Source organism: Sebastes fasciatus, chromosome 17, assembly GCF_043250625.1.
Source record: "Sebastes fasciatus isolate fSebFas1 chromosome 17, fSebFas1.pri, whole genome shotgun sequence".
NCBI lineage: Eukaryota > Metazoa > Chordata > Actinopteri > Perciformes > Sebastidae > Sebastes > Sebastes fasciatus.
Window position 1 is genome coordinate 2,338,727 of NC_133811.1, and position 26,569 is coordinate 2,365,295.

General features: G+C 38.3%; 1 protein-coding gene across 2 annotated transcripts; it reads left to right on the forward strand.

Annotated features, from left to right (window-relative positions):
- The first annotated feature begins 3,735 nt into the window (after positions 1-3,735).
- Positions 3,736-26,294, forward strand: LOC141753977 (cell division control protein 42 homolog). Of its 2 annotated transcripts, none has more exons than XM_074612708.1 (6): positions 3,736-3,888; positions 8,523-8,627; positions 16,700-16,772; positions 17,481-17,590; positions 19,156-19,353; positions 20,842-26,294. In XM_074612708.1, exons 2-6 carry the CDS (start codon positions 8,523-8,525, stop codon positions 20,929-20,931), a joined length of 576 nt encoding a protein of 191 aa, XP_074468809.1. In that variant the 5' UTR covers positions 3,736-3,888; the 3' UTR covers positions 20,932-26,294. The 2 variants fall into 2 exon arrangements, with proteins under 2 accessions (XP_074468809.1, XP_074468810.1); XM_074612709.1 differs by having other exon boundaries at positions 3,783-3,893.
- The last annotated feature ends 275 nt before the right edge of the window (positions 26,295-26,569 follow it).

The window sequence follows — 26,569 nt, forward strand, 5'->3', positions numbered from 1 at the left end:
GAAGATGAAGAGGAGGTGAGAGAGGAACCAGGAGGCAGCAACAAAGAGAAGAAGAAGAAGAAAAAAGAGCAGTGAGGAGAGATCAAAGTGCGATGAAATGCTTGTGAAGTGAGAGAAAGAGAGAGGCCTTCCGGAGGGAGAGGCTAATGGAGAAGTGCCTTGCATTGTAATTATCTCATTTTCTGCTGCGTTACCGCTGAAGGTCATCTGGCCTTTCCCTCAGCGAGCTCCCCTCCACCTACAGCACGCCACGGACACAACAAACACCTATTAAACGCATAACACACAAGGTTATTTTGTCCCCGCCTTTATATTTACCCATTGATTTCTAGTTGATGAACTCTGTCTGTCGCTGCTCATGCTAGCTTCTTTTTTAGTTTAACCACCTGATGAGATGTTTTATTGACTTTCATTTCCTTCAACATACCAGATGATACGTTAACCTCTTCTACCCGATGGACCCGGTACCACCTTCGAAAACTACATAAAATGCTGTGGTGGTCTTTTTTTCTGAATAGTTTCTAAAAGACGAGGCCTTAACGCGACTAAAACAACACTCCAAGTGGACTTTTGTCCAAACAATGTTTGTTTGACAATGATTTCAATATTTTAGTTACAAAATCCACACACCAGAAATTGTATTTTTACTTTATAATGTTTTTATATTGAATGTACATACTTGACTTTGGATTCTTTTTTGTTCCCTTTTTTTGCATTGTCATTGATCTTATTTGTTATTATCTACTTGATCATATTTCATTATTATAATAAAACTACTCCATTTGGAGTCAAAATTATACAATTTAGTAGTTTTGTATTGATTTTATACTGTGCACAATGGTAGAATGTGATGATGCACAGGGTAAATGTCTTGGCCAAAGGCTCCAATGTGTGCACAGAGCCTCCTGTAGGGGATATCAGGAGTGTTTTAGAGCCAGATTCCCTTTCAAGAGGTAGAAAACCCATTTGGCACACTTTGGGTATCCAAGTGTGCCAAATGGAGTCCTCCTGGTCCTATCCTGACTAAAACCTTTGTAGAATCTCTGTGCTCTGTGTTATTTGTATCTGCTTTGGCACAGTTGTAGTCAAGGAGTTATAATGGAGTATACTTATTTCCTTAAGTATACTGCTTTTTCATAAGGGATCCTCTACTAATATTGTTTAGTAAAGCAGAAGCTCTATGAATCATTTGGCTTCCATACATCCATTTGCAGGAACGTATGGCAGGTGAACCCATTTGTACCTCACATTATCCACCTGTTTAGCCATATGTGGTAGCCTCAAATGCACTAAAGCATTATTTAATCATGAATATATACTGAATTTCAGTGAAGATCCCACATTTTCCGGTGTATGGAGTCGCTGCATACAGTACACACACATATAAAATACCGAAATCTATGGCGATGCCTGAGGTAGACGAGGAGGGGCAGAGCACACAGAGCTAACAGCAAAAACAAGTCGTGTCACCTCTCTTAGGTTGTGTTAAAGCATCTGAAATTGTTCTTCACTGTAAGCAGTAAAACCACCAACAGTCTGTACTTCATCTCCCTCTGGTGGTCACGGAGAAACTAGTCCATCTTTCAGTCGTCCTCGATGAGTTTATGAGTTATGAATTGATCATCTTTATAGTAAATGAATAGATTAAGGGCCATGTTTAATGTCAATAACAGTTAAGTTATAGATTTAAGCACAAATATTTGTTTAAAGGTCAGCGAACCTATAGCATACCTTTAAATGTTAAATGAACCCATATACAGTATGGTGCTGACCTGACCACCCCTATGCTGCCTTCAGGGACTGTTTGAAATATCATAAATCAGGTTCAACCACACCAAACTGTTGTTATTGTTAATCTCTCTCGCATCTTCTTGTCTACACAATATGGAAAATACAAAGGAAAACACTATTGGGATGTTGTGCTTCTTGTCCTTTATGTGTACAAAATAATCCCTAAAAAAATACTTTGTATAACATGAAATAATTACATTAAATATTGTGATTAATATTGTCCTTTGTATATTATGATGTTCTTATTTATGAATATTTTATGTGTAAATTGTCTTTGAGTTTCATGAAAAGCGCTGTATGAATAAAATGTATAATTATTATTATAATTATTATTATTATTATTATTATTATTATTATTATTATTAATAATGTTGTTGTTGTTGTTGTGGTGGTTATTATTATGACTATTATCATTATTATTATTATTATCATTGTTATTATAAATAATTACACTAAATATTGTGTATTTATCATGTTATTATTCCTTATGGACAATTATTGCCATGACTATACACTGCCCTCCCGCGGTGACCACGAGTAGCTACACCAATGTGTAAATTGAACGTTTTATTTTTTTAAATGATTTACCGGAAGTCTGAGTATGCCTGCATTGACGCCATCTTGACTAATTTAATGTTGCAGTTCCTCGCTGTCACCACTAGAAGCCAGCAAACACGTGATTTTAAATCCACGGATCAACATCTCCCACTATCAACACAGAGGGAGACTCAGGAACTGCTAAGGCTTAATGTATATAGACATTATTAAAAAAATATAAATATTATTCAGGTTAACCAACTTGACCTGTGTATTTAAAATCATGAGTTTTAATGTCCTCCAGTGGTCACAGGTAGAAACTGCGTCATAGAGTTTGTTAAGCTAGCGCGATTGCAGACATTAGTAGGAATAATACAGTTATTAATACTGATTATATTCTTTAGAGGTATCAATAAGACATTTATATATTCTTTATAGTGTCTTTCTAACAATATGAAGCCCTGCATCATGTAATGTGCTCAAAGAATAAAATACTCAAATATTTATACATTTCAACTTGTTCAATATTCTCACCCTGCACAGTTATAATGCTTGTACTAGTATCAACCGTCTTCTTGGATTTTGAAAACAACATAAGCTTAGTTTTTTCTACATTCAAAAGTAGCTTGAGATTATGTAATTGTGACTGAAAAATGTTAAAAGCAGACTGTAAATATGCATAAGCTTGGCGGAGAGTGGTGGCACAACAGTAAATGACAGTGTCATCAGCATAGAAGTGGAAATTAGAATTTGGAACATTTTGACCAAGGCTATTGGTATAAATAGTGAATAATATTGGACCAAGGACTGAACCGTGGGGCACACCTCTGGACACATTCATTTCTGTGGAGCTGGCACCATCGACCCTGACACACTGAGCTCTCTCAGCAAGGTAATTAACAAACCATCCAACAGCCTGTTCAATATAAATATAACTCAAAAATGCTTCATAAAAAAAATAATTAAAAAAAAAAATATATATATATATATATATATATATGTATATATATATATATATATTTGATATAGACCTATAAAAAGATAAGTTTACAGATCAACTTTTAGAGATATTATTATTATTTTTATAATTATTTATTTATTTATTTATTTAAGTAATGCAGGATGTAAAATTGTTTGTCTTTAGATTTGAGGAAACAAGATATCACGTTACGGAAACACAAAATCATTACACATATTAACAGCCAATAAATCCAGCGGAACTTGAACACACCATAATTCATATTTCCGGCTTCCGCCCGAGGCCTATAGAAAGGAGGTTAGGTCACTCGTCATATCTCCGGGGTAAAGGACATGCGCAGTAAAATTTGGTCTGCACTCGCCGAAGTTGAGCCAATCGTAACGCACGACCGCAGCTTCAGTTACACAGCGCATGTGTTATTCCCCATAACCCAAGACCCATATCCGCCCATATCCGCCCATGTCCTAACCTCCTTTCCATAGGCCTTGCATCCGCCCTGGTGGAAGGGGAAGTTTACGGGAAGCACCTGAACCTTACACAACATTAGCAGCACTCCAGCGGCTGAGAGGAGACGAGGAGAGGTAATGTTAGTATACCTGTTACTGTATCTGTTAGCATCTGTTATTAGTATCTGTCACTGTCTACAACTGCGATCTACTGACGATCAATACTGAAACATCCGCAGAGAAACACCAACAGACTTTAGAGTGACTCTTGTTATAGTGAAAGCTGTGACTGTGAGCCTGCCGACAGCTAGCTCGGCTAACTCTGCTAACTGCGCTAACTGTGCTAACCGGCAGCTGTCAAAACAAACGATCTCCTTTAGCTAGCTGTTAAATCTCTGCTGAACAGTTCGCGGCCGGTGTTGTTGAAGCAGAGCAGCTGTAGGACTGTAGGAGTTTCTCTGAGTCAGTATCCATGTAGCCTGTGAACAGTGTTGTATTTATATTCCTGTTAAACTCAGTTCAAACAGGCCTTGTTGTTATGGGGGGGATCGAGCTAACTCAGCTAACTCAGGCTACTGTAGCTTCACTGAAGGAAACTTCTCAACGTTGAGTTGCTTCTAAACGCAGTCAACAAGTAGTAATCTCATCCTTTAATAACTTTAATGATGAACAAACTAACTGTCAGCCTGTGATCAAGAGCTTTTGTATGTTCTTGCCACTGTTTTCTATGCGGAAGTGAGTGAAAAGCAGTAACAAATCAGTGAATTCAGATGGAAATCGCATCAAAACTTGAATTTCAATAGATTGAAGCTCTCTGTGGTTGGCTGATGGACTATTCACTTTCTTATGTGAGGTCTAATTATCAATATGCAGCAACATTGAAGCAATGAAAGTAGTTATTTCGTTTCCTACAGGCAGTACCTCACAGAAAATTGATAAATTCACATTTTAAACCATTGATTTCTACTTGATTCCATCATTATATAAAAACTAAAAGGACCTAACGTTTGCTTACATTTCACATTGTGAAGATTTACTTTCTGTTTTCTTAATCAAAGCTTTGATGGAGAATTAGTTAAAGCTGAAGTTGATCAGAAATGAATCAGCATTATTTTAATATTTGCTTAATTTCCAACATCATCTGGTTACAGCTTCTCAAACATATGAATTAGCTGTTTTTCTCTGTTTTTCTCTGTTTTTCTATCATTGTAAACTAAATATATTTGCTGTTTACATAGATGGTCTTTTCCCATGAGGGAAATTAGTTTTCACAGCCTGCACATGTTGACGTGTCACAGGAGAAATATACACAATATATTCCGGCTGTATCTAACGAGCATCTTCATTATTACCATTAATTTCGCAGAAATGTAATTCAAATAGCTTCTTTTATCAGACCAACAGTATGGTATCAAGTCTTGGGCTGCAACTAACGATTATTTTCATTGTCAATTAAACTATTGATTATTTTCTTGATTAATCGATTAGTTGTTTGGGCTATAAAATGTCAGAAAATATAGTGAAAAATGTTGGATGACGTCCTCAAATATCTTGTTTTGTCCACAACTCAAATATATTCAGTTTACTGTCACAGAGGAGGGAAGAAACCAGAGAATATTCACATTTAAGAAGCTGGAATCAGAGAATTTAAACTCTTTTTTACTAAAAAAAAAAACGATTTATCGATTATCAAAATAGTTGGTGATTAATTTAATAGTTGACAATTAATCGATTGATTGTTGCAGTTCTAATCAAGTCCTAGATTTCAGAAGCAGGAACCAGAGAATATTTGTAGGCTTTATACTTGACAAAATCCCTGGAACGATTAATTCATTATCAAAATAGTTGCAGATTAATTGTTAATTCTGTTGATCGATTAATCATTTCAGCTCTACGATGCATACGGTTGACATGTGGTCATAAAAATATCTATACATTCATGTCCTTACAATATGCATATATACCAACAAATTCAGTTCAGTTCAGTTTTATTCAACTAAAATAACTTTATTTATCCCCAGTGGGGCAAATAAAATGTATTTGTCTGTAGAATATGATGTGTAGGCCAGGACATCTCTGCAGCACGATAATATTTAATTGAAAATGGTATTTTGGCACACATTTCCCCTTTTCACCACCACCAAATATTGCAGTAGGCCATGTTGCGATTTTGATACAATTTCGATTAATTGTGCAGCCCTAGAGAAAAGCAGCACATCCTCTGCTTTGAGAAGCTGAAAAGGGGCAAATATTTGACATCTTTCCTTGTTCAATTACTTAGAAGGATGATCATATTTGTTGTCTTTTGACAAATCAATTCATCAACAAATTCTTTCACCAGTAAGCCTTTGGTAACTTGTGAGTCAATGAGTGCTTCTGTAAAAGATGAAACATCATAGAGTAAATCAAAATGAAATAAAACCAGTAATGAGAGTAATCAGTTTGATGCAGATAACGGTATATAGAAGAAACAATAGTGCATTTAAACGACTTGTTTGCCTCTAATCGCTGCATTTTCCAGAGTTTTCTGCATGCGTTTGTGAAATATCTCTGAGGAATGAATTGTGCAGACATAACTGGTGTCATCGTCCCTGCAGATGACCCGTTAACTTGTCCCTGACTCATCAGAGTTCAGCTGCCAAAAAGCCCAAACAAAGAGCCAGTGATGGAGAGGCAGCCCCATAGCCCTTTACCATTGTCCCCCTTAATGAAGCGCCAGCCTGGGTATGCGAGCTGCTCGGCGTCTGGGTGGTCACAGGATCTCCAGCCAGTGTGTAGTTAACAATGCGTTACACAGTTAGAACTGTTTCTGTCTCACACTAACGGAAGCTCATGGCATCTACCTGCCACCTGATACGTCCAGGCTGAAGGCTGTAGGTTGTTCACATGCAGCTGAAAACACACAGGACGAGAAAAGAAGGGGCAGGGATTTCTCTCTTTGTCTACAGTCTTGAAGTTATTCTCAAAATTACTGTGGCACATAAACCCTTTTACTAACCAGCTTTGTGTTTAGGTTGTAAGATCATCAAAGTGTCTGGCAGTAATAATTCCCCCCTGTTTATATCTGGTTTAGTGTGTTACTGCCATTATCAAATTATTTCCTTTATTAATAAATCTTTTGTTCGGTGCATAAGATGACAGAAAGTACAAATACATTTAGAGATTACTCGATCACGTTTCTTCGGCCCATCGTCGATGAGCCATATTGGCCGATACCGATCGTTTTTTTTATGCCGGTGGCAGCCGTGGCTCGAGGCAATATGTTTTCAGGTTGTCCGTACGTACATACTCAAACTCACAAACGTCCACTTGGACTCAAGGATGAACTGATTCGATTTTTTTGTGGTCAAAGGCCAAAGGTCACTATGACCTTACAAAACACGTTTTTGGCCATAACTCAAGAATTCATATGCTAATTATGACAATTTCACACAAATGTCTAACAGGATCAAATGATGAAGTGATGACATGTAGCACCAAATCTGTGTAACAAATGGTATCAACCCCAAAACTGCTGCAACATCTTATGAGACATAATAGAGCATGGGGATGGACATCATATACTTCTATTATAATGTTCTAAGTCCTTATACACTTTGACTATCTATTTGAATTAATGAATTCATTCATTCATGTTTATTTCTGATTTATGACTAGAACAACTTGACACACAGTGCTGAGCTTCATCTCAAGTTAATCTTCAGGTTCCCAGCTTTCAGATGATGTACACCACTTCTATGTGACTAGGGATGTTAAGATACCAGAAATCTAGTAGTCGATACCAATACCAGTGAATTTACACGGTTCTCGATACCAATTCGATACCACGGTCAAAAAAAACAAAATACAAAATAAATCCCATGTAATTCAACCTGCACTCCTTACGTTACAAAAAACAGAGGCATGTAGCCTTTAAGTAATAAATAAAAAGAAACGTCTATTAACATATTAAAACAGAACAGTGGCATGTCGCCTTCAAGTATTTAAAACCAACGATATTGTCTGGATGTCTGTCTTTGAGGTGCTTTGCTAAATTGGAAGTACGACGGCACCGTTACTGCTCCGCATACTGGTTTCTGCGAATCTATTACTCCTTGTAAATCCGCCTCGAACGCAAAGTACTTCCTTACCCGACTCTTGCTATTTGTTTTCTGAACGAGTTGAGGTGGAGGTAGCGCTGCAGCAGCTGCCATCTTTCAAGTCTCGTGTTGTTGTTTTTTTCCGTGCTGTTACGGCGTTCTTCTTCTTCCTTCATTTCACGGCAGATGAGAACACTTGTAAGCGTATACTGCCCCCATTAGATCCAGAAGAATCGCATCTCCAGTACCTCCGCTCCGGTACCAAATGACCATTACAGGCATCGTTCGGTATATACCTTCGGTACCGAAGAAAACGAGTACCGTCACATTTTTTGAATTTTGGTACCGAGTTGGTACAGAAGTACCGGTTCTCGTGACATCCCTATATGTGACATCTACTGTTGACCTGCTATCTCCCCCTAGAGACCCTCTGTACCCCCCTAAAAAAAGACTAAAACCGGTCTGTGCAAAAGAGGTGGGAGTGGAAAAGTTTAAGGTGTATAGAATATATTCACAACTCTGAAAGGAAGCTGTCTCTTCTCTCACTTCATTACAGCTTTACGGGTATAACGTTTCAAAGTCTTTCCAGTGAACTTGTGAATAAGAGTTTGTAATAATACGACTGTCTCTGTCCCCCACCTGTTGCTTCTCTCTTTCGCCTCCTGTCTTCCTCCTCCTCCTCGTTCTCAGATGCAGACTATAAAGTGTGTGGTGGTGGGTGACGGTGCGGTGGGAAAGACTTGTCTTCTCATCTCTTACACCACCAACAAGTTTCCCTCTGAATACGTCCCCACGGTGAGTAACTTTTAAAACCAACTGACACTGAAAGTGACATGCTGTAAACATACAGTAGTGAGGTTTTCCGCTGCCTCTGTAGCTCCTTCCTGTCACACAGGAAGTGTTTACAGTGTATCTGGATTAAACAGACATAAAACGGACTGCTGTTTACATGAGCAGTGATCTGTCACCAAAACTAAGAAGGCCTTTATAGTAAATCAAAGGAGAAAAACTATTATATGAAACTAGAAAACCTAAGGAGGCTAAATAACGCTCCAAACTTACGTTCATTTTGGCGAGGAAAAACTGCCATGGCCATTTTCAAAGGGGTCCCTTGACCTCTGACCTCCAAATATGTGAATGAAAATGGGTTCTATGGGTACCCACGAGTCTCCCCTTTACAGACATGCCCACTTTATGATAATCACATGCAGTTTGGGGCAAGTCATAGTCAAGTCAGCACACTGACACACTGACAGCTGTTTACAATAATAAATATATACATACATTTCCATAAAGCAGCATATTTGTCCACTCCCATGTTGATAAGAGGATTAAATACTTCTCCCTTTAAGTTACATTTTGAACAGATACAAAATGTATGATTAATTTGCGATTAATCGTGGTTAATCGTGGTTAATTGTGGTTAATCAAGGTTAATCGTAATTAATCGAGGTTAATCGTGATTAATCAAGGTTAATCAGGTTTGCTGTTTGGGTGGATTCCTAGGATTGCAACCCTCTGTGTGTGTGTGTGTTTGTGCATGTTTGTGTGTTTAGATACAGAATGTAAGTGTGTGGTTGCTTATTTTCATGTAGCTGCAAGTTAAAATATTTGAGATTCTCTAGGGTCCGTCTACATTTCCTGTTAGATGCATTTTTACTTTAGTTGTCGAGTCCTGCTGAAGCAGCACGATGAGGAAGCAGCCTCACAGGCTCTGCAGATATAAAATGTGGTCCAGACTGTCGCCTCAGCTCCACTGATCCTGCAAACTCTGACGTTTTGGTCTGACTCTGTAGAAAACAGCTGACTGACTGTTGACAGGCAGGACTGTCCTGCTGGAAATATCTTAAACATCTCTAATTGATGGGCCGCTCCACTGACTGCTGACTGGAGTTCTCTACTGTTTTCTATCAGTAGCCCATCTCTCTCTCTCTCTCTCTCTCTCTCTCTCTCTCTCTCTCTCTCTCTCTCTCTCTCTCTCTCTCTCTCTCTCTCTCTATCTATCTATCTATCTATCTATCTATCTATCTATCTATCTATCTATCTATCTATCTATCTATCTATCTATCTATCTATCTATCTATCTATCTATCTATCTATCTATCTATCTATCTATCTATCTATCTATCTATCTATCTCTCTATCTCTCTCTGTCAGTCGTCAGCACAGTTTGATCAGAGGATTGCAGAACCAACAGTGCTGACTCAACTTTATCTTCCTCTTCCTGTCTGACTGTCTGACCCCCCCTCCCCTGCCATCATTTAACCATTTGATTTGAATATGTCAGTACTGTCCCAACACCCACAAGATGTGTTTCTGTTTCATTGTGTACACATAGTTGGATACATATTAGACCACCTACTGTTAGGGGGGGACGACTATGATATCACACTTAGTCATTTTATCATAATATCCATAGTCATATATTTAGTATAGTAAGTAATACCTGACAAATCAAAGTACTTAATCACAGTTATGCAAAAATCCTAATACAACCAGAGATATTAAAGGGAGGGCCAACTTAGTAAAAATAGTATGGCAATATCTCTGATGGTAAACAGATTTCTATCATCCCGGTATATCATTATGTGGTAATATTCTGAGAATAAAGTTGTAATATTTTGAGAATAAAGACAGTGTTTTGAGAATACATTTGTAGTTTTTTGAGAATAAATTTGTAGTTTTTTGAGAATATAGTGGTCGTATTTTGAGAATAAGGTCGTAGTGTTTTTACACTAAATTCGTAGTATTTCGAGAATAAATTCGTAATATTTTGAGAATTAAATTGTGGTATTTTGAGAATAAACTTGTAATATTTTGAGAATAATGTGGTTGTGTTTTGAGAATAAAATCGTGGTGTTTTGAGAATAAAATCGCAGTGATTTGAGAATGACGTCGTAGTGTTTTAGGAATAAAGTCATAGTGTTTTGAGAATAAAGTCAGTATTTTAAGAATAAAGTGGTAGTGTTTTGAGAATAAAGTGGTAGTATTTTAATAATAAAGTGGTAGTATTTTAAGAATAAAGTCATAGTGTTTTGAGGATAAAGTGGTAGTATTTTAAGAATAAAGTGGTAGTGTTTTTAGAATAAAGTCATAGTCTTTTGAGAATAAAGTGGTAGTGTTTTAGGAATAAAGTCAGTCTTTTGGGAATGAAGTCATAGTCTTTTGAGAATAAAGTCATAGTGTTTTGAGAATAAAGTCATAGTGTTTTGAGAATAAAGTCAGTGTTTTGAGAATAAAGTGGTAGTGTTTTAAGAATAAAGTAGTAGTGTTTTAAGAATAAAGTAGTAGTATTTTAAGAATAAAGTTGTAGTGTTTTGAGGATAAAGTGGTAGTATTTTAAGAATAAAGTCAGTGTTTTGAGGATAAAGTGGTAGTATTTTAAGAATAAAGTCATAGTGTTTTGAGGATAAAGTGGTAGTATTTTAAGAATAAAGTTGTAGTGTTTTTGGATAAAGTCATAGTTTTTTGAGAATGAAGTCGTAATATTTTGAGAATAAAGTTCTACATTCTTTGAAGATAAAGGAATATTTTGAGAATAAGATTGTAATATTTCTGAGATAAAAATTGTAATATGAGTTGCTTCAATAAACGTATGTATGTAATGTTATTATTGTGATTTCTATCACAATTCAATCATGACATTTTGTTCTCTAAATATAAAAAAAAACTTTTATTCTCTAAATACCATGACTTAATTCTCCTGATATCAAGACTGTTTACCTGTCATATTCCAACTTCTTTTCTAATTCAGACTATATTCACATTACATCCCACCTTTTGACTTTATTTCCAGTGGTCCTAATATTCCATCGTAGTAAGTAACAACAGTGAAATTCATCCATATAATAATAATAATAATAATAATAATAATGATTACATACCTCCCACTCATCCACGCTGTTTAACAGTTTGGTCAGTCAGAAACAGTTATGTAATTTTTATTGCTTATTGTCCCATTGTTTTCTGACCCTTATTGTTTTTATTGCATACGCAACATCAGTCAGCTGACAACCACCGCCACAATAAGAAAGATCAGGAGAGAGGAAGTCTCCACCAGGAAATAATCCCTCAGAAACATGTACACTTATCAGACCGTCACATTTGATCTGGAGTGTCTTTGTTAGGGAGTTCAGTTCATGCTGAGTTTTGGTATAAAATCTAAGCATGTGTTAAAGGGACTGTTTGTAAGAATCAGACATGCTTGTTGACAGCGACACCTGTGGTCGTTAAGCCTCAGCCTCCCGACCGCGGCCGGAGGGAACGGGAGACAACGGAGTTTTGGTCGGAGATGATAACGTTTCTCGCTGAGGAGCCCCGTCACTTCACTTCACCGTGTGTGTGTACAGCGCTCTGCTATAGAGGACGGCACCTATGACTTTGCTGCTGGTGGGATCCAGAAGTAAATAAATAAATGAATCTCTCGCTGGCTGCACAGTACCGCTCTGAGCTGGTGTCTGTATCAGCAGAACTCCCTTAAAAAAACAAGGAAATAGCACAGTGGCTCTGATTACTGAATAAATTTAGCGATAAAATTAGGTTAACCATCTTCTCTGAATCCATCCAAGCATCTCCTGTAATTCGGCAAACACGTAATCCACCAAAGAGCACGTGTCTAAATATTATTTTACCGTGTGTCTCTGTAACGTGAAATGGACGAAGAGGAAAAGCAGTCCAGTCCGGTTACTGTGGTGTCTTCATGATTTTAGCAGCTTTTCTCATCAACTTGTCACAGAACTCCATCTGTATTTATTATTGTTTTGGTAGTCTCTCACCGTGCTGCAGTACCACTCTCCGCCTGAACTGTTACTAATGCGCCAGCGGGGGCGCTGTTTTAAAAAGAACAAAAAAGGCCTTATTAAACGCTGTTTAATATATGACATCAGAATCAGAAATGCTTTTATGCTTATAATGCTTATTTATTATTCCCAGTGGGAAATTACAATTGTTCCATTTTAGAATAAAAATATATATAAACATAGATAAGTTATGAGAAAAATAGAAATAAGAATACAGATGAAACGTAAATGTGTGCATTATCAAAAATAAATGCAAATATAAAATTAACTATCAAAGAAATCACATAAAACTTAAGTATAGGGGACATCAGATTACTGCATACAATTTCATTTTTTTAATGAATACATTTTTACATTTAAATATTTTTAATTAATAAAAAACTAATTTGAAGTTCCATGTTCTGTCGTTTATCATTCCATAACTTTTCCTGATGTTTTTGATTTTTGCCTTGGTATCGTTTCAGTATCGGTATATATTTAGGCAGGGTATCGTATTGATATCAGAATTTTTGTATTTTGACAACACTAGAGCAAAATGTAAATCAGTTAAAGTTATTGTAATGCTAAATAACACAAGCACTAACTGGCCACTTCTCCATGTAGCTGCAGCTCTTTTCCACAGTACCAGTGTGTTGTTATCAGACTGTTTCTAGCAGCTTCTGCAGTCTGAGCTCTGTCCCAACACATTATCATCACAAACCTGTATATGCTTGGTGTGTGAACAATGAGCATGTGTGTGTGTACTTTGTATTTAATTGACATATGTTGGTCTGTGTGTGTCTCCGTGGCTCATGCCTCAACGTATCACTCAGCGTTTCTGTCTGAACTTGAACTGACTAGTACTTCACCTCTCTGTGTGTTACACCCTGAACTGTCTTGTCAATCTGTCTGATTGGTTGAGGTTGCCTCTCAGTTCTGGAAAAACAAAACAAGTAACATTCGATTAAGTAAATTGACTTTTTCCTGAACAACTAGAAGAAGAAACAGTTCTCTGTCAGCAGCTCCCCCCTCCTCACCCCCCCCACCTGTAGTTATTAGGGTGGCCTGTGGTCAACTGAAACTGTAAAACCAACATAGCCAGTCCAACACAAACTACTGAAAAGTGAAAGTATCACCATGAAAAATAACTGGAACTAAACTGCTTTGTCATTTTGTCTATTTATAGAGTGTTGTGGCGCCAGTACCTTTTGTTCCTTTTGTCTGAATTTTTGTTCTAAAACGGGAAATAGGCCAGAAAGAGTCTTGAGAGTTTTGAAAGAAAAAGAAAATTTATGTCTCATTTCTACTGATCAATAATATTACTGTTCACTGCACTTTACACTATTTAAACCCATCAGTAGTGTCTGTGTAGATAAATTAACTCCAATAGGAGACTTCTACTACTATTACTAGAAGTCATAGTTCAAATAAAATTGTAGGAATTTTGTAAAAAGTGAGATTTTCATGTCTTTTATATTATAAAACAGGTTTAAGTGCTTTATAAATACTGTTAAACTATCTAAACGCTCAATATACAGAGAAATACACACGTATTCAGAAATTGTGCGTTTGAAATAAGTCGTTTTTTGTTGTTTGTGATGTCTAAAATATACAATATTTAGACAAACGTTTTTAAATGTTAACATTCTAAATGTGTCCAAGTTAATTTCCTGTTGCAGTGTATGTAAATAACATCAGCTGACAGGAAGTAAACATGGACCCAAACTGTTGCCTAGCAACGTAATTCCGTTGAAATGTGCTAAAACGTAGCGTTTCAGACAGGTATATTCAAGCAGACAGTATGAGGACAATAAAGTTTTTTTTGAACATTACAACATGTAAACATGTTCTAGTAGAAACACAAAATACAAGTATGAACCTGAAAATGAGGACGATATGGGACCTTTAAGATAAATATTAAATACTATATGCAGTACTGTATTTTATTGGCTGGTCAAAATTTATTTATACATTTTTTATAATAATATATACACACCTATTTTTTTCCACTACTTGTGTACAAAACAGTCCCGTCTATTCCTCACCTTTATTTGTCCAGCTTTGTTGTCCTTGTCCCTCGATGTTTTTTCTATTTCTGTGTAAGTACGTTTAGAGAGATGCATAAAAGCCGGAGTCAAATTCCTTATATGTATTTATGTACTTTATTTGTACTGTACTGTACATGAAATACATTTCCTAAAACTTAGTCCTTTAAACTTGGATTTAAAAAACAAAAAGGTATACACAAGATGAGATGTTGTTTGAAGTCATTCGAAATGTCATTTGAAAACCAAACTTTTTGTCAACAGTAGTTCTTTATTCTGAGAAATATAAAACATTTTTTTTACAAATGTTGCACAAGAGAACTTAAATAAAATTGTCTAAAATGGTTTAAATTGTGTTTTAAATCAGGGAATATCTGTCTGAACAGACATTTGTTCATTTTGACAACTGATTTAGTTTTAGTTTTGTAGCCTTTTCAAAATGTATATTAGTTTTAGTCACATTTGAGTCCCTTTTGATTATTGTTTAGTCAACAAAAGTAAAGCATTTTAATTTAATATAATATTTTTATGCACGCTGATGCTACAGCTGTTGCCATCTTTGTTGTGTACAGTTTACATAGTTTCAGGTTTTGTTTTCTTGTATTGTGAGTTTAGCAGGAAGTGTCTCAACACAGCTGTTTATTGGCCATAGTTTTTTATTTTGAATATTACTTTTGATTTAGTTTTTTTTATCTTGTTTGTGTTCTGGAAAAGTTGTCAATATTTTTTGCCATCAATGAAATAAACACAGATTTGTTGCTTTGAATACTTAGAGTTTGATACCCGGTGTCACAGACACATTTCAGTCAGTACTGAAATAATGTTGAGCTTCGATGCAGCCCTAGACGTAGCGTGGGAGTGTAACAAGCGTTTCCAGTCGCCTGCTGTGAGCCTGCCTGTTTAAATAGTCTAAACCGATGCGGGAGTAAACCTAGCTGGAATCCCTGTTCGTAATACTCAACGTAGCTTCCTCTCCTCCAGGCTACATCCTCCATCCTTATGTGGAACCTGTCTGTGCATACGGAACTTCATTAAAACCAAACAGTGTCTGCAGGCTACGGCAGGTCGATGGCGTGTTGAAGCCGTGCTGCGTATTCAAGCAGGCACAGTGGCTATAAAACCAGCTCACTTCCACTCTCACAGAGCTGCTGCGTGTTGAGGCCGTGCTGCTCGTTCTGGTACACGGCAGCAGCCTGGAGGTACGAGAGTGATGAAACAGGAGGGAGAGTCTGTTCACCTGAACACTCCCTTTACTGAGAGCATTCAGCTTCTTTCCATCAGTTTTACAGTTTCTCTATACATTCAGTAATGAGGATAAGGATGTCTACATGCACTTAATGCCTCTGATTCGTTTAAGGCCCAGAAAACCTATTCTGTAGCCTCTTACCATAAGTGACGGGGTCATAGGTGAAAACACGCAGGTTATTTCATGATTTGTGGTTTTGATGAAGGCGGGGCCCCCTGTTGGAAAAAGGTTATACATCAGACCGGTAGGCTCTCATCACTACGCCCCTTTTTCGGGGGAAAACAATCCCCCGTCATGCGTAGACGGCTACAGCGTAAACAGAGTAAGTTGAAACATGTCTCCAAACTTCTACTTTAAAACAAGGTGTGGTCGGTTGCACCAACAATAAATCCCCAAACGCTGTGATCTCTGATCTGTTCCCCTGCCATGTCCTAAAATAAGATCCTGATATAGTTAAGTCCCGTTTATTTATAGAGCACATTTAAACGTTGACCGAAGTGCTGTCTGTCTGTCTGTCTGTGTCCTGTTGTACTTCTTTCAGTATGAGTTTGTCTGGTCCTCACTTCTTTATAAGGCTGTATAGTTTCATAATCACTGTTACCTTCCAAGTATAGTACAGAGCACGTGTATGTTTCCTCTGTTGGACATTCACGAGCCTCTGAAAGATGAGAAGTATACTTCCTGTTTAGTTTTAAATATCGTCTGAGATCATATGTCTTTTTCACATGTTTACTTCCTTCCTTTGTGCTCTCTTCCTCCCATCATTCCTCGCCCTCCCTCACCCCCCCCCCCCCTCAGGTTTTTGATAACTATGCAGTGACAGTGATGATCGGCGGGGAGCCGTACACTCTGGGACTGTTTGACACTGCAGGTAAAAATAACGTCTGCATATAGTTTATGAAATACTTTGTTAATATTGGTAGGTCTAGAGGCAGCGATGTCAACAGGAACAGTATTAATAACAATAAATGAAAAATAACAATGTTTTTATTATTAAGCAGAATAAAGGGAACTATTATGATGACATACTCTATAGCCCGTCTTCTCTATTATTGTCCTGCAATCAGCTTTCATCTACTTATTAATTTGTTAGTACTTATTTCATTATATTATGCATTTCTTTTCTTTATGATCATAATTATTATTATTTTAATGAATTTCAATTTATTTTCCTCATTTATTTACTTACCATTATTAAGTTTATTATTTTAAATGTTTTTTATTATTGTTAGTAGTATTGACAATAATCACAATAAAATAATAATAATTATTACTATTAGTAGTAATAGTAGTAGTATTTTGGATATACATATTATGTCACCTTATATTCTTTGTCTTAATCATTGATTTTGCGTCTTGGAGAACAAAGTGCATTTATGGTTTAATTGAGTCAATAAACAAAAATAAATAAAGTAATAACAATAATATCCTACAGTAGCAGCAGTATTTGTTGTAGTACTAGAAATCTGTGAGTTTAGTCTTTTCTAATCTCCCTCATCGACAACTGCCATGATGTCCATGATGCATCTTAATTTACTGCTACAGTTTGTACATCGTGTTTGTGCGTCTCCCCCTGCAGGTCAGGAGGACTACGACAGGCTGCGACCCCTCAGCTACCCTCAGACCGACGTCTTCCTCGTCTGTTTCTCCGTCGTATCGCCTTCCTCCTTTGAGAATGTCAGAGAGAAGGTGAGTTTGTGTGGTTGAGTCATTCAGTCACTGTGGCTATAACGTTCCCATAAAGCTGTTAAATGTCCCAGACTGTGGACGGGATTTTAGTTAAAGGGACTGTTTGTAAGAATCAGAAATGTCTTGTTAACAGCGACACCTGTGGCCGTTTAGTCAACGGAAGTCAGCGTCGGGCTCACGCTTGCTCGCTCTACATAGACATGAACGAGCATCGCTCAAAACAGTGAGGCGACACACGTCAGCTAAAAGCACAATATCACTCTATATTTCAGCTGCTTGGCAGTAATGTTAGCTGACCAGACGAAGGTCTCTCCATGAATCACTGCTGATCCTAGTGTTGGCTTTTCCTGCCTCAGCCTCCCGACCGCGGCCGGAGGGAACAGGGGAGACACCGGAGTTTTGGTCGGAGACGATAACGTTTCTCTCTGCGGAGCCCCGTCACTTCACAAGACACGGGAAACCTCTCTTGGTCTGGAGGAGCTGCAGCAGTTATTTCTGCACAAACGTCCACTAGATTCACTAGATATTCTCAGAGCTAAACTAACTCTTCTGCAGTGTGGAGTGAGCGCGCATGCACGTGAGAGTGGAGCGAAAGAGTGAGAACGAGCGCAGTGTGTGAGTGAAGGCAGGCAGAGAAGCAGAGGAGCAGAGTACAGCAGAGACTCCGGTCCTGGAGACCAAAGCTACGGTCTCCCCCGCGTCCTCCGACCGCAGCCAACACTGTTTAACAGACGGGCTTCACTAGATACAACCAAGAGGTTTTGGTGCTTCACTGTAGTTTGTGTTGGAGTCTGAGTCTGAACAGCGTAGCCACACGCGAGCGACCATGAGACACCGACCCGCAATGATTTATACGTGTAAGAAGTTACAAACAGTCCCTTTAAGTATGATTGACATTTAAACAACAGAAGGAAATGTGAAATCGTATACGAACTGTATATCGTAGATAAATTCAGATAAACTAATAATTTTTATTCAACAAAGAAAACTTTACTGTGACTTTGAGTTTGACAGGTGTTAATCATGGATGTATTAAAAGAACTGGATACAGCGTTGGAGGCGGGGCCTCGGTCATTCCTATGAGAGTTGCTCATTGGCGCATGAAGCCTAAATGGCTCCACTTCCGTCTGGAAAAGTACCCGGATCTTGGGCAACTGGGACATGCGCAGTAGCGTCCGCTCGGTCACATGACTTGGTCATGGGGTCCCAATGTCACGGCTTGCGCTGCAGCCTCGGTCTGGGTCTCACTCACATGAACGGAGGAAGGGAAATAACTCTGGATTCAGCTATTAGTGCGTTTTACAACTTTAAAAACGTAATCATTTAAATAAGGGCTATTAGAGTGTTCGTACTGGGGAGTTGATTCACATCAAAAAACATTATCCGCTGAGTTACAGACGTCTCTTTCCCAATGGAAGTCTAGGGGAAAAAGTATTTTTGGGCCCAATGCATCACGTGACGGACACAGAAGTTGCAGTACCACCGTTTGACCACTACGAAAGTCCCGATCGTCGACCGGCGCACTTCCTCGGGGCTTGGTGTTAACCCAGTCTGTCTCTTCACAGTGGGTGCCGGAGATTTCACACCACTGCCCGCGGACGCCCTTCCTGCTGGTCGGGACTCAAATGGATCTGAGAGACGACAGCAACACTCTGGAGAAGCTGGCCAAGAACAAACAGCGAGCTCTGACCTGTGAGAGCGGAGAGAAACTGGCCCGCGAGCTGAAGGCCGTCAAATATGTGGAGTGTTCGGCTCTTACACAGGTACGTAAAGAGGGGGAGGAAGTCTGATGTTTCACTGATAGGTCAGAGTCTTTAAAGTAAAAGAAATGTGTCCTCAGCAATCAACGCTGATGTTGTCTCAATAAATTGTCACGCCTTTTGTGAAACACAATGAACCTTCCAGGATAACAAACATAGAACTGGATCTGGCTGACAGTGATCGATGGATCTTACATAATGTCGAGATAAACAGGAAATTATCTGAATTTTTTTGTATTCATTTGGGGGGGAAATGCAAGCGGCGCCACCACAGTTTCAATTCAAGGATGTTTATTGTTAATGAATCAAACAAGAAAAGCTCACACATGATCAAATCTAAATGTTTCACAGACTTTGTAAAAGTGGAATATGTTTTAGAGTAAACCGGACAATAATTACAACAGAAGTACAGTTTTCCAATAAATAATAATTATATATAATAATAATGCTATAATAATCAGCTAAATTTCAGCCCCTCAAATGTGAGGATTTGCTGCTTTTCTTTGTTTTACATTGTAGTAAATTAAATATTTGGGGTTTTGAACTGTTGCTCGGACAAAACAAGACATTTGAAGACACCTTGACCTCTAGGAAACTGAGATCTGCAGATTAATCAATAATTTAAAAATAATAGTTAGTTAATAATGATGCAGGCTCACACCTCCTGGAGAGAGAGAGAGAGATTCCTGAAACTATTTTTCAATCAGCCTTTATCACAGCTTCTCTTTTATGATATATGGAATGCCATTTCATTCAATATTAAGTAAATAAATAAATAAATATGCCTATAAAATAAATCCTGAAATAAATAAATGAGGCAATAAATATATATATAAATTAGTCATTATAGTTCAATAAATATATATATTCTTTTATTATTTAAAAAATAATGTTTTTTCAAAGGAATACTTTTAGGGGATTCAGGGGACTTTTATTTCATAATGCCACATTTATTTTACAGCTTTCTTTTTCACTCTATTATATTCAAATGAATGGGGCGTGGGAAAAAAAGTATTGAACTCATTTATATATTTATATTTACATTCATATGTTAATGGCCTCATTTATTAATTTGGGGATTTATTTCATTGTCATATTTATTTATTTACTTCACAGCTGTTTTTATTTCCATCTGTTATATTCAAATGAATGGGACGTCAATAAAAAAATAATGAACTCATTTATATATTTATAGTTACATTCATATATATATTGCCTCATTTATTAATTTTAGGATTTATTTCATTGTCATATTTATTTATTTCACAGCTCTTTTTATTTCCCTCTGTTGTATACAAATGAATGGGGCGTGGAAAAAAATATATTGAAGTTATTGTTATGTTTATATTTACATTCATATATGAATTGCCTCATTTATTTATTTTGGGATTTATTTCATTGCCATATTTATTTATTTATTTATTGAATATGATAATATAATAAGATGTATACTTAGCTCATCTGTGTGTCCCTCTTGTGTCTTTTTGTCAGAGGGGACTGAAGAACGTGTTTGATGAGGCCATCCTGGCAGCTCTGGAGCCTCCAGACAACAAACCCAAGAAGCGCTGCGTCCTGCTATAGACGCCACAGAGGAGGAGGAGGAGGAGGAGATGAACCCAGAGGCAGGCAGCACTGAGAGGAGGGGGAGGGTGTGGAGGTGGACGAGGTAGACACATGTTTAAACAGTGCCTTCAGCCGTAGTGGCTTAATGTGGGTGTGGTGTTGTTGTTGGAAGAGACGGGCTCTCGACAGGCTTTATTTTCACCATGTCGATTATAATATGACTAACACGTGAATAACACTCCTCACTAACCAGGTTTTAATTATAGGAGGAGGCTGGATGTTGAGCAATAGAGAGGGTTGCACCTCAGACGCCTTAAAGATACAAACAGTGGATGGAGTCACGGTTACAACCGCCCCTCTCAAAGTGATGACATTTAAGTTTAAGAGTTGTGTACAATGTCTGAAAAGGAGTTGTTTGGTCAGTATACACAGCTGTAGATCGCGCTTTATTGACATTTATGGTGAAGCTGGTTTGGAAAGACATTTTCTTTGACAAACTTTTGACATTGAGCTGACAGTTACGTTGTCACACTTACATCTGATAAAAATGTGTCTGAAGTCACAGTAAGGTTAGAAAAATGATTCTTTAAAATGTAAAATATATAGGAAACACAATCAGTGTCATTTTAATCTCTGTTTGGTCCAAAGCAGGTTGCATTTGGAAAATAAAGTCCATTAATAAAAAAACACAATGCAGCATTAATGACCCCCTTTACACCTGCCATTCAAATGTGTTTTGGGTGATCAGATTGCACTCGGAAAGTACCGGTATAAATGCAACCAAAACGCACTGAGGACGTATTGTGATCCGATCGGCCAAACCACCTCCGGAGGTGGTCAGGGATGCATTATAACCATATTGAACACAAGTGTAAATAAAATTGTGTTTTCAATCCACATATAATAACTTTGTGAGTGGAAATACGTAACGCTAGGGAGGTCCCGAGTACCATTTTTTGGGCTCCCAATCTCACATTTAGCACCTTCTTAAATAAACAATTTGATAGATTTTCCCATCTTTGCTGAGCAAGAGTTTTGTGCAAAAGGAATTAAAGGTGCTAAATGCGGGATTGGATGCGTTTCTATTGCCTCTCAACAGCCCTCAACATGGCGACGGCTGAGCCGGTGGCGCGCAGCTAATGGTGCTAACGGTGAAAACAACAGCAAAACTGCTGACGGAGCTAACAGCGTTTACCTGAGGGAGAACTGGAAGGTGGGTGCTACGCTTCTGTGACGATTATCAGCTGTAACCGCCGTGTGAGAGCAGTGCAGAGCGGCTGTCGTGAGCTAGCCAGTGGGGCATGCTCACATGCACTAAAAGCACGCATGGCCGGCCCCGGTGATGTCAACAAAGGAGCTCTGATTACAACACACACACACAGAGGGAGAGAGACTTCATTCTCTGCTCAGGTAGAGTTTTAGGTTTTTAGGTTGTAGCTCAGTTTTAAAGCTAGAGCGAGCCCCTAAACGGCGGCATTTACAGGCTGATGTGTCCGTGCATTACGCACCGCCTCTACGGCAGCGCCCGGCGGCAAACCCATGTGTAAAGCAGCCTTCCTTTCAGACAGAACGATCGGATCTCAATGTAGACTGTGGAGACACATATTAATACCAGGTGTAATACAATCTTGATACGAGATGCAATTTGAATGCAACGTGTAGAGGGGGTCAGTGATATTTTTTACCAGCCACCAGTCTGATTAAAACAAGGAGAAGATAAAAATAAAGACATTCCACGAGCAAAACTACTGCTGTTTTTGATTTAAAGACATGTAAAATCGTGACCCATCAGTCATGTTTACTGGTGGACTTTGAGAGAGTAACTGTAACCTGACTTCATCCATACCAGTGGAAAGAGATTCAGAGTCGGCTAATTAGAGTTTCAGCAGCAGCTTCACTGGCTTCTGCTTTGCATTCTAAAAGACAATATGCACACATGTACACACATGTACACATGTACGCCAACATGCATACTTGCAATAATTTAAACGACAAAAGCGATGATGGAGAAACTTGACATCATCGCCATCATGTGAAAACGATGACGCGAGACAAAGCGGTCAAACTGTTTCCTCGAGCCGTCTGGCAAAATGACAAACGAGGAATAATCACCACATTTGTAATCACAAGGTTTCAACCTGACAACAGAAATGTGCACGTATAATGATAAGCCGTATTCTCATTATGACCTCTTCTTCACAAAAAAGTCCTTTCTCTGCCATCACGCTGCCTTTTCTCTCTCCTGCCGTCTCACTGTGGACATCCTGGACACTTAAACTGCACCGTCAGCGGACATTCACTACGTTTGGCTCTATCTGAAAACTCTTCAAATCTGCATACAACCTAATATAAAGTATTTTTCTCATTTTGCTTTGGCTCAATTCTTGAATGAGAATTTTTTTTTTTTTCAAAACAATAAGCTCAAATCTCTGAACAATTAGTTTGTTGTTCACAACAGATTTGAATTTCTCATTCATTCAAGCAAATTCCACGTGTTTCAGCACGTGTGCAAAAGAGTGAGTACAATAACCACCTGCTCATGTGTTACTGATCAAAACCGATGAGTTGTTTCTCAGTGAAACTGTCCTGTCCGGTTCACAACTTCTAAACAATCTTTCACAGTTTGAGCCGTCAATTATCAAAATACGTCAGACATGCACGTACACTCCATAAATATCTATGACGAGGAGGCACGATTAGTTGTTTTTGAACTGAACTGCAGCAGGGTTTTTTTCATTGTTGCAGGCTTGTTTTGGCATAGATCGGTTCACAGTAACATGAAAGATCAAACGAGAATTTTCCGTTTACTGTACATGTACTACATTACTGCACAAATAATTTGATTGTATACATACAAATGTTCATGTAGCTACAACAGTATTGACTTTTCCCAGTAAACTTTGACCAACTGTTGAAATGGGAATCTAAACAGCTCAGTGAGATACACAACAGAATTCAGCTGCAGTCAGTGCCAATAAAAAGTAGAACAAAACAGAGAGTAGTATATAAGAAACATTTCCAGGGTTGATACTAGGGATGCACCGATACCACTTCTTTTTCAGACCGAGTACAAGTACGAGTACAAGTATTTACATTTGGGTACTCGCCGATACCGAGTACCGATACGAGTACTTCTCTGTGCCAAAAGACCCTCGTTAACAGTCAGCTGGTGAGCGACACACGGCAGGCTGGGGAGTCCCGCATACGAGGCGGTGCGCCGCAACCGGCTCTGGGTCGGCTTGGAAAGGCTCGGGGAGAAGGTGGCTCGTGGCCGCAGCTTTACAGCGCTCCCCGCCCGGACCTCGCCGCACCGTGACGGGGCTCCCTGCTCCCGGTGCGACTGTCGACCGGGGCCCCAACCACGTTAAAGGCGCCAGGGGTCTGTGGCGGTGTCGGCAACCCACCCAACCCATCTTGAAACACGGACCAAGGAGCCTAACGCACGCGTGTGTCAGAGGGTGCACGCAAAACCCCATGGCCCAGCAGGGTGGGGCGCACCACCGGCCTGTCTCGCCCGCACCGTTGGGGAGGTGGAGCGTGAGGCCCCTAAAGATGGTGACGAGAGGTCAACACTGCCGTAAAGTGGTATCGGTGCCGTTGTACCGGAGCCGTTTTGCGAGTACGAGTACATGAGCACAGTATCGGACCCGATACCGGTATCGGTATCAGTGCATCCCTAGTTGATGGTGAAAAAACATGTAAACATTTTGAACAGTACGGCTCGCATTATGACAAAACAACTTTTCATTTTAGAGTCGTTGGCCAGTTTACTGACACAATAACTGGTTTAGAAGCATGAAAGAAGTGTTTTGGGTGAGTTACTACCTTTTACACACATGCAATAGAGTTGTGATGTCCCATCAAACAGTTGTGACAACTCCACTCACAGTTTCAACAAAGTTAAGACTGTTTAAAAAAAATTAGCCAAAGTGATTGAGAAAAACTGTAACATCAATACTAGGTTCATTTTGAGACGACATCATGTTCACTGCAAACAAACGAACAAACAAACAAACGTTACAGAGAAGAGCGTCGGCCTCAGCTCTGCGTGCGTGTTCTGTCGTGAGCCAGCCGGTCGGATTTGAATCCCTTTATGGAACAAAACAGTAAAACAAAAAGGCTGTCAGATTTTCTGCTGATGAAGATGAGTGAAGTGAGTGAAGAAAGACTGTTAAAAGGGCATTGATAAAGGACAATGGGTCAGTCCTATTAAGACATCGTCTCGGTAGCTTTATGTTGCACATAAAAACTATTCGTTTTACCGCAGCATCAAACCTCATTTATTCACTTTTATGTGTGTGTGTATTGAAACTTCCGGTTGACAACTGGAAATGCCTTAAAATCTTTCCTCTCCTACTCGAGAACATTTCTGCCTTATTGCTTAAAACCAGTCAAATCCTAAATTAAAAGTAATTTACATAGAAGTCCACACAGTAAACAGCTTTAGTCAAATGCTCCTTTTTCTCCCCTGTTAAAGGAACCCTGTTCTGTGATGCCTAACGCTGTTTCTAGTAGATGTGACTAAAGAGCAAACATTTCACACATGACCTCCTCATGTGGTCCGCTCCTCCTTCTGACCTGACGTCTGGTGTGTTAGCACCTCCTGGAGGCCTTAAAGGGGAACACCGCTCAGTTTAAAGGTTCATCTGTGTTGTTCATTTGGCCAGCAGCTGACGAATCAGTGTTTTTTAGGGCGTTAAATAAATCTTCATGAGAGAACTTAGACTTGAACTTCTAATCTCATCAGTTATATCACCAGGCATCTTGGAGTTGCACAGAACTGTATGATTTTTTTGCCTAAATTAGCTTTGTTTTCTGTTGCTAAATTATATGTAATAAACAATAACATTTCGCTAACTGCTGCTAAAGGTGGAATAATTGATCATATTTCTGTATAATAGATTCTTTAATGCTCTCTAATACTGATCGTCACGGGCCAAAAGGACAATTTAAATCCTTAAACTGAGAATATTCCCCATTAAAATGAAATTAAAATTCCACTTTGCTTATTTTTTTTCCAGAGTTTTGGAGATGACAGTTAATTCTGATAACGTATGGATGATTACAAGTATTACATATATTTTCTTTGCTCCTTATTGTTTCTTGGGGAACATTATTTTAGCTTTTTTTGTTTTTTGGACACGAGTTTTTTTATTTCTTTTCTTTTTAGATATTTTTACTATTACTTGACGGTTGAGTGCCAACAGTTTGAGAGAGCATCACAAACTAAACAATCCTCATAATAAGCTTCTAATGGCAGAAAAAAAAACAAGACGTAATAAGAGCTGAAGCAATAATTACAGATGTGGAAAACTGCTCTGTACGGAGAGATGAATGTTGGAGCTGGCGGGTGTTTGGAAATAATAAAAACAGTACTTGAATGTTGTTTCACTTTGACTTGATTTTATTTTTATTAATTCACATTTGAGCCACTTATTACTTCCTGATATCTTTTTTTTACTATCTACACATTCCTGTCATTTTTTATTTTGAATAAAACTGCTTTGTCTTCAACAAAAATACATAAAATACTACAATTTTCTTTCTTTTTTTAAGTAATTATTTTGTGGTTAACAGAGAAAAGAAATCTTCAGATTTAAGAAGGGCAAAATGTTCTGTGTGAATTTTCCAAATGAATTATTAATTATTATTATTA